Raw genomic sequence first — 14,207 nt, 5'->3', positions numbered from 1 at the left:
AGTGATAGCACAGAGGTAGGGCATTTGCCTTGCACGCAGCCAACATGGCCGACCCAAGTTCGATTCCTCCGCCCCTCTTAGAGAGCCCGGCAAGCTACCCAGAGTATCTCTCCCACACGGCAAAGCCTGGCAAGCTCCCCGTGACGTATTTGATATGCCAAACACAGTAACAAGTCTCACGATGAAGACGTTACTGGGCTTGCTGGAGCAAATCAATGAACAACGGGAGGACCGTGACCGTGACCGTGACTGAGGTCCTGCTTGTATATATATTACTAGTTTACTTCATTTGGGAGGAAGTTGAATGGGAGGTCCTGTCTACACCAGCCACTACATCTGAAAGAACTGACACCCCTCTTGTCTTATTCAGCTTCACCAGTTCAGCTTGCAGGGTAGTGTGAAAATCCAATATTTCCAAGTAACCCTCCTTGGCCATGAGAACATACTCTCCTCCCCATGGAAAAGAATCAAACATTCATAGGATTTACAAGGAGCAAAAAGGAGGGGAAGAAAATACAAAAGAAAAGTCTAAGTTCGTTAAATGAGAAAGAGAGAGACTATTAAAAAAGAGGGAATAATATACACAGATACACAATGCCTCCACCTAGGAGGCTCTGCAGAGTTTTATTGTAACTTTATGACTTTTAAAATGGTATAAAGTAGTATTGATCTGTTCACACATAACCAGCATATATGAACCGATATCATCAATTATTGTAACCAAAGTAACTATGACAGGAAAAGCTTGGCATTCTTCATCCTGTCCATCCAGCAGTATCGCAAGAAAACAACACTGCAAGAAAAGCAGGAGAATAAGAGCTTGCTGATGACAGGGCACAATTTTTATATGGGTCCATTAACAGTAGAGATACATACAAAACATAGAATAATTTAAAAAAGGAAGAATCCCTGAGATTTCATTTTAAAGCATTTGCATTCACAGTTACTTTGTGTGAAAATGAAGTCGGACGTTTGGCAGGACTTTGGATCTAAGTATATCTTCACTCAGCTGTAGCAGTTGATTAGGAGAGCATATATATGTTAGGTAAACAGTAGCAAAGTCTCTCCACAGGCTGTTCTTTACAGATAAGGCCTGCCAAAGAGTTAAATCAAAGCAAAAGAGAAACGGAAGTACAGAATAGGAAGCTAGTGAGTGTCAGTGGTTGTGTCTATCAGTCTTCAAGCTATTTTAATTATAGTTGTCTTCCTGGTTTTCACTGAATTGAATTTGGGTTAGGCTTTCTGTTTTACTTTGCTTTGCTTTCAGGGTCTCCCCAGCCGTGTTTAGGGACCACCAGAGTCATAACCATTGGTGCTGGATATGTGATAATCTATCTCAGGGTTTCCACCATCAGAAGCATGTACTCCAGCCCTTGAGGATAGTTCAATCTCTTCAGCCCCTGCAGCCTGGTTTTGCAGGCTTTCTCTGAAAAATTCTGAGCCATTTGCTAAATAATATAAACATTTTAAAGTAACTATTATTGCCACTAAGTTTGATCAGTCATTGGAGTATCATTGGGGTATCACGAATTTCACACAATACTACCACAAAACACCAGGAGAATAGGTCATGTAGTTCCCTACACATTAGACCTTTCCACTGGAATTTGTTAAGGCAAAGAGATGGGAACTGAGTGTTTCAAATCAACGGTCACGTTATTTGCTAATAAATAGCACACTTGAAAACCCCCAACCCATATGTCATGTACCAAGGTGGGACTTAAATGGCAATAGAGTTACATTTTATTTAATTTATCATCATCATCATCATCATCACCATGATTATTACTTTGGATTTTGAGCCACACCTGACATTGCTCTGGGCTAACTCCTGACAGTGCTTGGGTGACCATCTGCAGAGCCAAAGGCTGCAGTCATCTGCATGTGCTTTAACCCCAGTTCTGTCTCTCTGACCCCTAGAGTTACATTTTGAACTGCAAGGTTAAGCTTTGTGGTTATGCTTTAGTCAGTGATGTTTTGTTAATGACTTAGAGAGAATGCACTGTGGTTGGGATTATCTTCACATTCATCACTGCTTAAACAAATACAACAAAATGACCATACTTCTGATCCTAACTGGAGAGAATAAGGCATCGTCAATATCATCATCTTCTAAGATACAAAAATAAAAAAGATTGAGGACAGAAAAAGAAGTATGTTAGAGAAATTAAGTGAGAATTTTGACATAATACTAAAACTGGGTCAATTTGTCCAGTCTGGCTCTCACGGATACTTCCTCATTAGATTGACTATTTCATTATAGAGCCGCCAGGGGGCATCTAGGCCCCAGAGAAAGTCCAGATGTTCCCATTCAGGAATGAACTTGCTGTACACCAAATTAGGGAGTTTAGGCAGGAGCATACTGATGTCTTTGTAGTCGGCCAGCGAGTCATGGCCCCCACTCCAGACAGCGACAGGTACCTTCATGTCTCTCACATTGTAAGCGGGAGGGTGACTCTATAGTTAAAATAAACAAACAACAAACTGTGGTTACGGTTTCAAATTACAAAATCATAGCCCACACACCCATCACTTAGCACTCAATGCATGGGATCTGAGGGGGGAAAAAAGACCAAAACTTGTAAAATCATTGTACACTTTAAAAGTTACTCTTACTCAGACAAAAACAAACTGAAGCCACACAACAACTAGACTCATCACGGGCTTTGGAGCTGATGTCCCAGGCCCAGGCATGTGACAAGAGTTTAACCCTCAAGAAGGAAGGCATCTTTCTCCCTCTGAAGTCATTCTGAGAGGAAGACTAATCAAGTCATTAGCCGCTCTGCTTGAAATCAAATCCTCCAGTTTCCTCTCCCTCTGGAGTATTGACATAAGTCATAAGAATTCCTCAAAGCCTCAGTTTCCTCACTGTGTGACATATTCACACCTGGGTCACCAGATAGTTGTAAGAATTAAATAAGAAAAACTTGAACAAAATTCCTCTAGCTTAAGAGCATGCAAAATAAAGCCAATTCATTTACATGTGAAAGAAACAGCATAGGGGTATAGCTTAGCTTGGTCAATTCTACCCCCTACACACACACCCTGTACTACCAGGCCTGAGTTCCTCTAGCCATTAAGGAATTTTGCTCCCACAGTCATTACAAATGCTGCCTACAACCCAGCACAGAACGGGGCAATCCCATTCCCATCACCTACCCCATAGCTGGGCGTTCTGGAATGAAAAGAGGTAAAACAAATACTACCTCCTCCATCTTCCCAAACATTTCCACACACCTGAGTCCTGACCACTGAGCCACCTGGATAGAATTTGGAGGCCCTCTTTACTTCTGAAGACTACAGACTCACCTGGTTGTAGTGAAAATAATTCTTGGCCATACTTCCCCAGTCGTAGGCCTGGAACTTGTGAAATTTAGCTGTCTAAAGCGAAGATAATTTGAATAAAATTTAGACTCTGACATAAAACTGAAATGATATCACAGATTGCTAGAGTTTAGCTATGTTCTCAGAAATCAATTCTATCTCAATACCTAAAATTACTCTTCATTTCCAAACTTCAATTTAAGATGAATGGCTTTATTTTGTTCTTTGTTATTAAACAACTCAACTTACCAGTGTCTTGTGGGAAAGTTACATGTGTATATATGAATTATATTAAATAAAAAAGTTGTACCTGTGCATAAACTTTATTATGATATCTTACATCAAAATTTGAGTCAAATTTTTCTGAGCATTAACTATCTTACTTAGAGAAGAAATGCATGTTATAAAGTAGATTAATAAATGCTTGTATATTAATTGCTATGTAATGATACATATCATTAGAATTGATGCTAATTAGATGTATCAATATCTATTATCTATTTACATAGATTAATATAAATACTATATCGTGAGTTAACACATTTATGCATGGATACATATAAGTATTTCCCTGTCTAGCTTCATTATTTACTATTTTGATTGATTTCATGTAGCACTGTAGCACTATCCTCCCGTTGTTCATCGATTTGCTCGAGCGGGCCCAGTAACGGCTCCATTGTGAGACTTGTTGTTACTGTATTTGGCATATTGAGTACGTCACAGGTAGCTTGCCAGGCTTTGCCGTGCGGACAAGATACTCTCAGTAGCTTGCCCGGCTCTCCCAGAGGGGCGGAGGAATCAAACTCGGTTTGGACAGGTTGGCCGCGTGTAAGGCAAACACCCTACCTGCTGTGCTATCGCTCCATAATATTTCTTAAACACAAATAATAGAATAATCAGCAAATTTTTACTACAATCAGCATAATTATATTCAGTTAGGGATACTAGTCAGGAAATATTACGTATGAGGCTTCGTCTTCAAGTGCATGTTTTCCCTTAAATATGCATCTCGCTTGTTTACCTCTGTCTCTTTGCTTTTTCCTCTCTAGAAAAGCCCATGTTCTCTCTTGAACATATAAATAAGTTTCAATAAAAACTATGTTGAAAAACAACATAGCTTTTATTGAAACTTATTTCTTGTTTTTATTGAAACACATAAAAATTACATGTAAAATTTAAATTTATGAACATTTATAATGGTATAAATAAAATTTTAAAAAATCATTTATTTGAAAATATTGAAACAATGCAAATTCTATCTTCCCAAATTCAAAATCTGTCAGAAAATAGATTCAAAACTGGCATTCCAAAGAGCATTGGATACTGTGTCAAATTTTTTACCAACTGGTGTCAAAGGGAAAAATGCAGATATGCTCTGTCAAAATGGCTTTCTTGGGGGTGACATTTCACAATTTAATATTTATTACTTCAATATAATTTTAAGTGGGTTAAAAGTCAGAATATGAAACTAGTATTCACTATTATATTACACTTATCTATATCATATGTGAATGAAAATTAGTAAGAAATGGTCACATTACAATAAACAGCTTTAAAACTGACACTTAAAATTAGTTCGTAAATCTTCAATGTCTTGAATATATGATTCACTTCTAATCCTATATACTATAACAATTCGCCCAGGGTATAGAGGTAGAATGCTAAGCCAAGACAAATAGAAAACTCTAATGACACCATTATCATGTAATAATAAATTTAAAGAATGCAACTTGTCCTTGGTAATAACTTTTGTTTCATCATTCTTCTGTGAGGTCACTTTGTTATATATATATATGTATATATTTGTTTTATATAAATATATTTATATATTTTTGTTTTATATACATTTTGTTTTACATATATATAAATTTAAGACTTTACTTAAATACCATGGTTTCCAAGGTTTTTCATACTACCGTTGTTTCAGGCCTTCAATGTTCCAGCACCAATCCCACCACCAGTGTGATCTTCCTTCCACCAATATTCCCAGTTTCCCAACCCCTCCATGCTTGTCCCCTTATCTGGCCCAAATTAATTTATTTCATATTGCTTGTTGTAAAATGGCAAATGGAATTACCAAAAAATATTTCAGTAAAAGAAAATCGGTGAAAATTGTCATATCTCACAATGATATTATTAGAGTCAATGTCTGAGGATTTCCAGAGCTGTTCGGTGCTAGCTGAATCTTCTGTGTTTTCTCTTATTGGGCTCAGTGGGCTTCTATGCAACTTTGCCACCTAATTTGCTCCTACTGGAGTATGAGTATTGTGAAATTTGAAGGTGTCACGTGGTGGCAATTATTTTTACATTTATTATTGACCTAATACTGAAAAGCATTTGCGATTATGGCAGAGACCATCGACTGTTCTGGTTCTCCGGTTCCCACCACCACTGGGTTTTCTTCCCTTCGTGACAGAGCACTGCACCTTACTCTAAGCCTTGTTATTTCTGCCAGGGGAGAAACCACATCCCTCATGAGCTTCCTTCCAGTGGGCCCCCACAGACGGGGAGGCCAACTAGCTTCAGTTAAGAAGACATTGAGAATACCCAATTCTTCTTTCTAGGAGATGGGATAAAGGGGACTGGGACAAGAGTAAGAGCCTGCAGCCTCACCAGCTCCTCTGCCAACGACACAGACCATTCTGTAACATACAGCCTGACTCCCAGGGCCGCTCCATTCCCAAGAAACCTTGGAAGGCAGGCTTGGCTGGTCTTTTGTGCTTTACTGAAGCTGATGGTTTACCATCTGGCGAGCTGTAAGGGCCACTCAGCATCTGCCGTCCACTCAGAAAGCTCAACCTCTGAGCAGGAGCAGACTCACTCCTGCAGGGACTTAAACTGTGTCTTTCTAAGAAACTTCTACTAGGAAAGAAGGCAAAATGCCCAGAAAGGTAGGGTAGATAAAGTAAATCCCGGACCTGAATGAGTGCTTGTAATTTGGAGTGTTTTTTGAAGGCTTGTGGTCCTTCCTTAAGAGGTGAGCATGTGTCCTTCAGCAGGTTATGACTGACTAGCCACATTCCACACTCACCTCTTCTAACCAATACAAATATCACATAGAGTCACAGACAGCTGAAATGTTTAAGTTAATGGGCTCAGGGCCTTTCCTCTCTGGTTCCTTAGAAAAACACCACAAATTCCACACAGGAGACTTCAGACCATCAGTGATGTCTTGAGTCAGTAGCTCCTGAAATCAGCTGAGTAGAAGAATCTCCCAGGCAGTCTTTATTTTAAAAAAAATATAGACCCTTTCACTACTCAGCAAAAAATGAACTTCTGATATCACGACAGTGGGATAAATCTCAAAATCATTAGGCTAAGTAAAAGAAGTTCAATAAAAACAAGGGCAAGGCTCAAGAGACCAGTTGACTCTCAAACAAACAACAGAGTTGGTCTGCCTGGGTCCAGTTACATGAGGTACATGAGGACTTTTTTCTGTCTGTAATTCTGCATATGGAGATGAGGAATCCACCACAGTGAGGTCTAGTCATAAATTAATACTGGATTTTTCCTGTGTGTGAGGATCAGTGATTCTACCCCTGCCATTCAGAGATCAGACCACGTATGTAACTGCACTCATACAAAACTCCAGAAAATGCAAACTAACCTAGAGTGAGAGAAAGTACCTCGATAGTTGTTTGGGGATAAAGGGGGGAGCCCGGATGGTGGGGTGTGGAAAGGGAACATGCAAATGCTTGGCAGATGATAGATAAGTTTGCCATCTTGCATGTAGTGACAGTTTTGCAGGCATATACCTATACAAAAACATATATGGTACTTAAGCCTCAATAGAGTGTTTTCTTTGTTCCCTAAAAAAAAAAAGCACAGATTTTTCTGGTCCAAATGAAGTTCCCCTGACCAAATGAGTTATCTCTCTAGTCTTTGCTTTTTTTTTAAACTTACTTTGCTTTTTATTTTATTTTATTTTATTTTTGCTTTTTGGATCACACCTGGCGATGCACAGAGGTTACTCCTGGCTCTGCATTCAGGAGTTACTCCTGGCGGTGCTCAGGGGACCATATGGGATGCTGGGAATCGAACCCGGGTTGGCCGCGTGCAAGGCAAACGCCCTACCCGCTGTGCTATCTCTCCAGCCCCTCTAGTCTTTGTTTTTGAAAGTCTGAACTGTAGACAATTTAAATGATCACAAGGCCACCTCTCCTTCTTTAAAACATATCTTATTAAAAGGCATGCTTTAAAAGTCACTCGTGTCATTCTCAGGTAAGTTGTGACTGCCGGTGCATGGAAATTGCTTTTAAACCTGCAAAAATTTGTATTAGAAGTTAAATGGTCAGTTATTACATATTTTAAAAGAAATTTGGTGGATGCAGGGTGGGAGCTGGGGTTGTACCAAAAAAATCCTCTCAGAGAGAGAGAGAGAAAGAGAGAGAGAGAGAGAAGCTGGGAGATGGAGGAGGAGGATAATGGAAGGGAAACTAGGGATACTGGTGCTGGTTGGGAAATGTATACTGGTGGAGGGATGGATGTTCAAACACTGTATGACTGAAACCTAATCATGAAACAGCTTTGTAAAGGTTCGTCTCACGGTGATTCAATAAAAAAAAAAAAGAAAGAAACTGCTTTCTCTTTTCTCTTTTCCTATGTGTAATAGCCAAGTTTGCTGAGATGAACATACATTACCTTTGTAATATTTTATTTAAAAAATTAAAATACTTAGGCAGTCCAGGAGCCTCACCAGTGATTCTTGGCCAGGCAAGCTGGTGGTTCATTGCCAGGTCCAGCTGTGATGCTGCGTGAGGCTTGTGGTGCCAGGGATTGTTCGGTCCACCCCAGTGGCGATGAGGGGACTCAAAGGCTGTACCCAGAATTGCTTGGGGAGCCAGGTGGTGCCAGAAATTCCCATCTCCCATCTCCTCAAAAACGCTTTTAAAAGTAATAGAGCTACTTTAAAAAGGGATATAGCTCAGCTGTAACATAGCGGTTTTATGTCTGTGAGGCCCTGGTTTTATCCTCAGGACCCCAGAAGGAAAAAAAAAAAAGCTAGTGTCTCCCATTTAGGCACATGAACAATTTAGTTCTCACTTGTCCTTATATTTCAGGCATTTTGTGGATTAAAGATGAAATAGCAGTGTATCTCGAAAGCGGTTCTAAAATATTGCCCTATGAAGGAATAGAAATAATATATAAGTCTGGGTATAACAAGAACCCAACGGAATAGAGGGAGGAAGAGAAAGAAAGCATGTAAATCCCCTTATCTGTTTAGTTAAGTCACAGTAGTTTGCCACAGGGCAGGGACGGAGGATACTGGAAACTGAGCCAGGAATCAAGAACTCTGGGGAAGGAAACCAGCTCTGTTGGGACAACTTGCTGTTCAGGAAGGGCTCACAGAGTGGGGCTTTACGAAGCACACTGAATTTGCTTATTCTGATTTTACACAACCCCCTGGAATGCTCACCTGGCGCCAATGTAACATGTTTTGCACTGAAGTTCCAGCAGGACTGTGTGTTGTGTAAACTGCCACTCTGGACTGAAAAATAATCATGGAATAAAGAATAAAAGTTTTCAGGAGGCTTGGATAATAAACAACCTATTTTGGAGTTCAAAACAATTTCCAGCACTACGATTTCAAATACTGGAGATTAAGAACAGGAAGAAAATTCTTTGGCTACAAATATGTCTTAAAAGAAACAACCACATCATGTGGCACATGTGAAAAAAATGCATCAACATGGGAACTGGGGGCTGTATGGACTGACATTATTGGCCATTTTTATCTTCTCATACTGCTCTTAATTTACAAAATTTTGTATAACAATCACAACTCCCTCCTATCATCAAGAAAAATTAATATCGCTGAATAATTTCTCTAAAAACATTATTTCAAATTTTTAAAACCTGTTTCCGAAATACAAAATGACAAACACCAAAACCTTAGAACACCAGTCTTTTGTTGGCCAATGATTTACATTTTAAGAAATAAAACATCGTATTTTTATATGATGCATACCTACATTTATTTAATAAAGTATAAGGGCTATTCCAAATTTAATACACTTATTATATCTTTTTTAAAAAATCACTTGAATAAATAGAAAATAAATTTAAATTGTGATAGATTTCCTCATTTAATAGCTTATATATAAGTGCAATATAGGAATTTTACACTAACCAGTCTGTGGATAGTAACAGATGGTTTTCTGGATACTTAATGAAATTGATTCCTACAACCTCTTAAAGAGCCTTTATATTTTTCCATGTGAACACCTGACTTAACAAAGTTGTTCATAATACAGTCATTTCAGGTATTTAAACACCATGAGTTAACAAATTTGTTCATAATACAGTCATTTCAGGTATTCAGTATTCCAATACCAATCCCACCACCAGTGTAACCTTCCTCCACCAATGTATTGAAAGAACATTTAGGCCAGTGTGTTTCATCCTTTTTCTGACATGGCTTCTTCTGATCTTGTTTTCTTCCTGTCACCCTCTTGTTCTACCAATTGACAGGCTAGTCTCATGCTATGTCCCCACTTATGCATTTCTCACATCTGATACTCCTGAAATAGCTTAGGAACCCATAAAGGCCCACATGTCCATCCCCAGCCCCTACCACCAGTGGTTGACAATGCTGCTTAAAAGATCTAGTGTGGTCATTCATATTCCCCACACCCTAATTCCTTCAATACAAATAAGGACATGGGCTGACAAAGTAAAATCATCAAATGTTTAAAGCAAGTCAATACAAATATACTTACCATATTTAGGTTTCTCTCATTGAATCCACAAATAACAAAAAAGATATTTCCACAAAGCTCCTTCAGAATAGCATGGGTGCAGATGTGTGTACTCAGCCATTTCAAAAATTCACTCTCGGGAAGAAATTCTTTGACCCCCAGTATGTCCTGCAAAATAAATAGTAACCCAAGAATATCTCAGCATTGCATCTTAGTGCATAGGACTCTGTAACCCACCTTCAAAGCAGAAACAGATGCCAAGGGTCTTTAAGAACTACCAGTTCAGATTCAGATACCTATGTAAAACATTTATTATGGCAAAGGTGACTGCATAGATGGCATTTAGTCTCAAAATGGAAAAAGGGTGGAATGGGGGGGGGGGCAGAAATAAAATTAATTTACTGAAAACTTTAAGTGTGAAAATTTTTGCTCATCCCACAGACATACTCAAAGAGTTTCACCACAATCTGATGGGTAGGTAGTAACTTCTAAGAAAGAGTTCGAACTGAGTTTGATCATCAATGTGTCTGCCCAAGGGACATACAACTAATTCAAAATCCAGTCCACTGCCTGACTTGTTGCCTTTTTATTACTTTTTAAAGAATACTGTGATAGAATCACAGATAACACAAAGCTTATCATTGAAATTATTTTAGGTATCTGATGAGGTGGTATTAAGTGTATTCACACCATCACACCGTACCAATCTGAATCTAGGGTCTTACATAAGCAAGACAAGTGCAATATTTAGCTATTTTTCCAGCAAGAGCTCTTATAAAAGTGGTTTCCTCCTCAAAAGGAGTTTGGCTAATCCCCAGTGAAGTTATTAGATTTTATTTAGGTACTGTAGGACTATGGCACTGTAACACTCTCCTCCAATTGTTCATCGATTTACTCGAGTGGGCACCAGTAGTAAAGTCTCCATTGCGAGACTTGTTGTTACTGTTTTTGGCATATCAAATACACCACGGGGAGCTTGCCAGGCTCTGCTGTGCAGGTGGGATACTCTCGGTAGCTTGCCAGGCTCTCCAAGAGGGTCAGAGGAATCAAACCCTGGATCGGCCACGTGCAAGGCAAATACCCTACCCACTGTGCTATTGCTCCAGCCTATTTAGGTACTGTCTTATAAAATGTGAGAACAGTGTCCTTGGATCCCCAGCACGTGGGAGGTGCACTTCTTGTCACTAACTTTCTGCCTACCACACAAGCATTATCAACCCTAGAACCTTCTAGGGTTCAGTTCTAGTTCACCCCTAAATACATTCTCTCAGATTTCCTTATGGTCTTACCTATTTAGTTTTATTAATCCTTAAAATGTGGAGATCCAAACAGAGTTAATTATACACTTTGCCTGACTCCCTAAGATCTGGAATTCAGAATGAAGAGGTGGGGAAGAAAAATTAAAGTAAGCAGTGAGAAGAAATTCCATCATTTCATTCATAGCAAAAACCAGAAGAGGAAGTCACAGACACTCCCTCTGATGACCAAGTCTTCAGATTTAAAGAAGAAATTTATGGATAGAAGGAGAGAAGAGGGAAATATACCTTCGTGAGAAATTCTGGAATAAGTTCAAGTTTAGTCATGGGGCTAGTAGAGAAGTCAAGTGAAACCACAGGACCCAGGGCAAAAAACATCTTAATCTTTTTAGCCAGCTCAGGTTGCCGTGAAAATGCTATAAAACCTGTGGAAATAAAAGGACAATAACAGGAATCCACCTGCAGGGACTTTCTCTGAAAAGGCAGGGGGTCGGGGTGGGGGTGTCCTGCCATCTGCCACCATGTTCTCTTGTGGTAGTGAAGAAGCATGCAAATAATAATGGTTCCAGGGGGTATAGCACTTGAGAGGGACTCTGACTTAATTAGTAAATCAAGGTCTTTTGTTGGAAAATTCAACTGAGGAATCATGTGGCTAGAGCCAGATGATCACCCCTGTTCTTTCAATAATGTAACCTAAGGTAAGGCAAGGCTGCATTTCTAACATTTTCACCATATTCACCATATCCCACACTTTCACCCTCCCCCTTCCTCACATCATCATCTTACCCCCATGCCCATCTTTACTAATGACTCCAGCTGTGGAGAGAACCACTGCCTTGCAGAAGACAGAAATGAGGAGGCAGATAAGGCTGGCCTCTCTCCTGCTCACAAGTCACAGAATCCTAGTATCAGGTCACACTGGGGATCTTATCCACAATCATTCCTACCTCTCAAAGGTCTCCCACCACCACCCCTTATAAAGGCACTGCTTCTTTGGCCTTACGGGCCTTTTTCAGGACCTATACTTCACCGTGAGGCCTTAGCTGGAAAGGTCAAGAGAGTCTAGAGTCTAGTCTTGACTCATTCATCATTTTGCTGACATCTCTGATGAACCATTTTTATTTCAACATTACACTTTTAAGAACATATGTCAACTCTGTAATAAGACATTCTCTTAACTCTCAAACTGCTACAAACATACCAATTGTGGTTCCTTGAGAGTGACCTGTATAGTACAATTGTTCTTGGCCAGTTTTCTTCAGAATGAAGTTGACTGAAGCTGGTAAGTCATACTCTGCCATCTCATCATAACTGTCATACAAAAAATGGGGAAGGACATTGAGACACTGCATCCAAATAAAAGAGCACACCAAGAATAAATGTGCAGTTAGGTGATTTATATCACAAACTAAATACAGCTTGGGAAAACAACACTGAGCCCAGGATACAGAATTCTTTGGCCTGCCTCCAGAGGCTTTCCTATTTCACCTCCATGAAAGCCCACATCAAAATTATCTTTAACCATTTTTAAACTTCTCCATAAATGGGACTGAAGAGTAAGTATTCTTCTATCTCTAGCTTCATCGAACCATCACTTATTGTGGAAGGTTGTTCACTCTATCAATATATCATACTTAAATTTTCCATTCACAGCTAAAGTACATTTGGTAGTTTCCATTTTTTTTTGTTTTTATAAGTGATGTGGGGCTGGAGCGATAGCACAGCGGTAGGGCATTTGCCTTGCACGTGGCTCTCCCAGCCAACCCGGGTTCGATTCCTCCACCCCTCTCGGAGAGTCCAGCAAGCTACCGAGAGTTTCTTGCCCACACGGCAAAGCCTGGCAAGCTACCTGTAACGTATTTGATATGCCAAACACAGTAACAACAAGTCTCACAATGGAGATGTTACTGGACCCACTTGAGCAAATCAATGAACAATGGGAGGACAGTGCTATAAATGATGTGAGACTATATTTGTGTATGTATGTGCAAGTTGACGACAGTGCTCATGTGTGTGTGTTATGCCCTTGGCTGGTTCTTGGTTGTACAAAGGAGATGAGCCTGCAGGAGTTCCCAGCGCTGACCTTCTCTGACATCTGCTACCAAGGCTCCGCCAGTGCCTGCTGTGTACGTGAGTCTCCCCAGACGAGATGTAACTGTACACAGCACTGACAGTGGGGCTGCCAATGGGCCACTCTCCCTACAGCCTCTCCTCTCAGTCTCCAAGGAGCTTCTGACACAGGTATTTCGAATCTTAATTTTACAAAATGAAAACAGATTGGGAGTGGACTTACATAACATGTGAAATCCCATAGAGTGATGAATGGTTACAGTTAAATGAGAATTTCCAGAAATCAGAAAGTGAACATTTGGAGCACATGGAAGAAAAATGGTTAATGAAACACAGCTCACTAGCCATTCTGACAGAAATAATAATAAATGCCAAGATAAGATATTTCTGACTGGATGCACCCAGAAACAGAATCAGTTGCTCATAATTTACCCTGATGTGTTTTATTAAATTTTTAACAATTTAAAACTTGTACAGGCCATTACTTCCCCTCTCTGAACTACCTCTACCCACCTGTAGACACCTGCCTCCCTGTGTGTCTGCAAAGGTACTAAGAGAACAGAAGTCTGTCACACTCAATTCAAGCATACCTGAAGGTCCAGAACTCTTCCTGAGAAACTGAGAGAGTCTTGTGTTTCCGAGACCACGTGTTGCCCCGGCTGTTCCCCATCCAGACGTCAAAGCCAGCGTCGGCCAGAATGAAGCCCAAGCTGCTATTGGGCAGGTTTGTGACCCAATTACTGGAATCTGCGAGCAAGCCATGCTGCAGAAAAACCACTGGTCTGGGACCTGAAAAACACCCATGTTTAGTAGGAGTTAGCACCTGGCTTCAAAACAAGTGTGAGAGCTTGCTAAATAG

General features: G+C 40.0%; 1 protein-coding gene across 3 annotated transcripts in view; it reads right to left on the bottom strand.

Moving 5' to 3' along the window:
- Positions 1-588: 588 nt before the first annotated feature.
- Positions 589-14,207, bottom strand: part of LIPA (lipase A, lysosomal acid type) — a 29,954-nt gene continuing 16,335 nt past the window's right edge. For all 3 annotated transcript variants that reach the window (XM_056120572.1, XM_056120573.1, XM_056120571.1), the window contains exons 4-10: positions 13,939-14,137; positions 12,480-12,589; positions 11,567-11,703; positions 10,044-10,190; positions 8,741-8,812; positions 3,310-3,381; positions 589-2,457 (exon numbers count right to left, since the gene is read on the bottom strand). In XM_056120572.1, coding sequence (XP_055976547.1) covers positions 2,224-2,457; positions 3,310-3,381; positions 8,741-8,812; positions 10,044-10,190; positions 11,567-11,703; positions 12,480-12,589; positions 13,939-14,137 — 971 coding nt within the window. In that variant the 3' untranslated portion in view covers positions 589-2,223. The remainder of the gene's footprint in view (positions 2,458-3,309; positions 3,382-8,740; positions 8,813-10,043; positions 10,191-11,566; positions 11,704-12,479; positions 12,590-13,938; positions 14,138-14,207) is intronic.

This window comes from Sorex fumeus, unplaced genomic scaffold, assembly GCF_029834395.1.
Source record: "Sorex fumeus unplaced genomic scaffold, SorFum_2.1 ptg000043l, whole genome shotgun sequence".
Taxonomy (NCBI): Eukaryota; Metazoa; Chordata; class Mammalia; order Eulipotyphla; family Soricidae; genus Sorex; species Sorex fumeus.
Note: the sequence above shows the minus strand (reverse complement) of the source record. Positions and strands in the feature narration are given on the sequence as shown.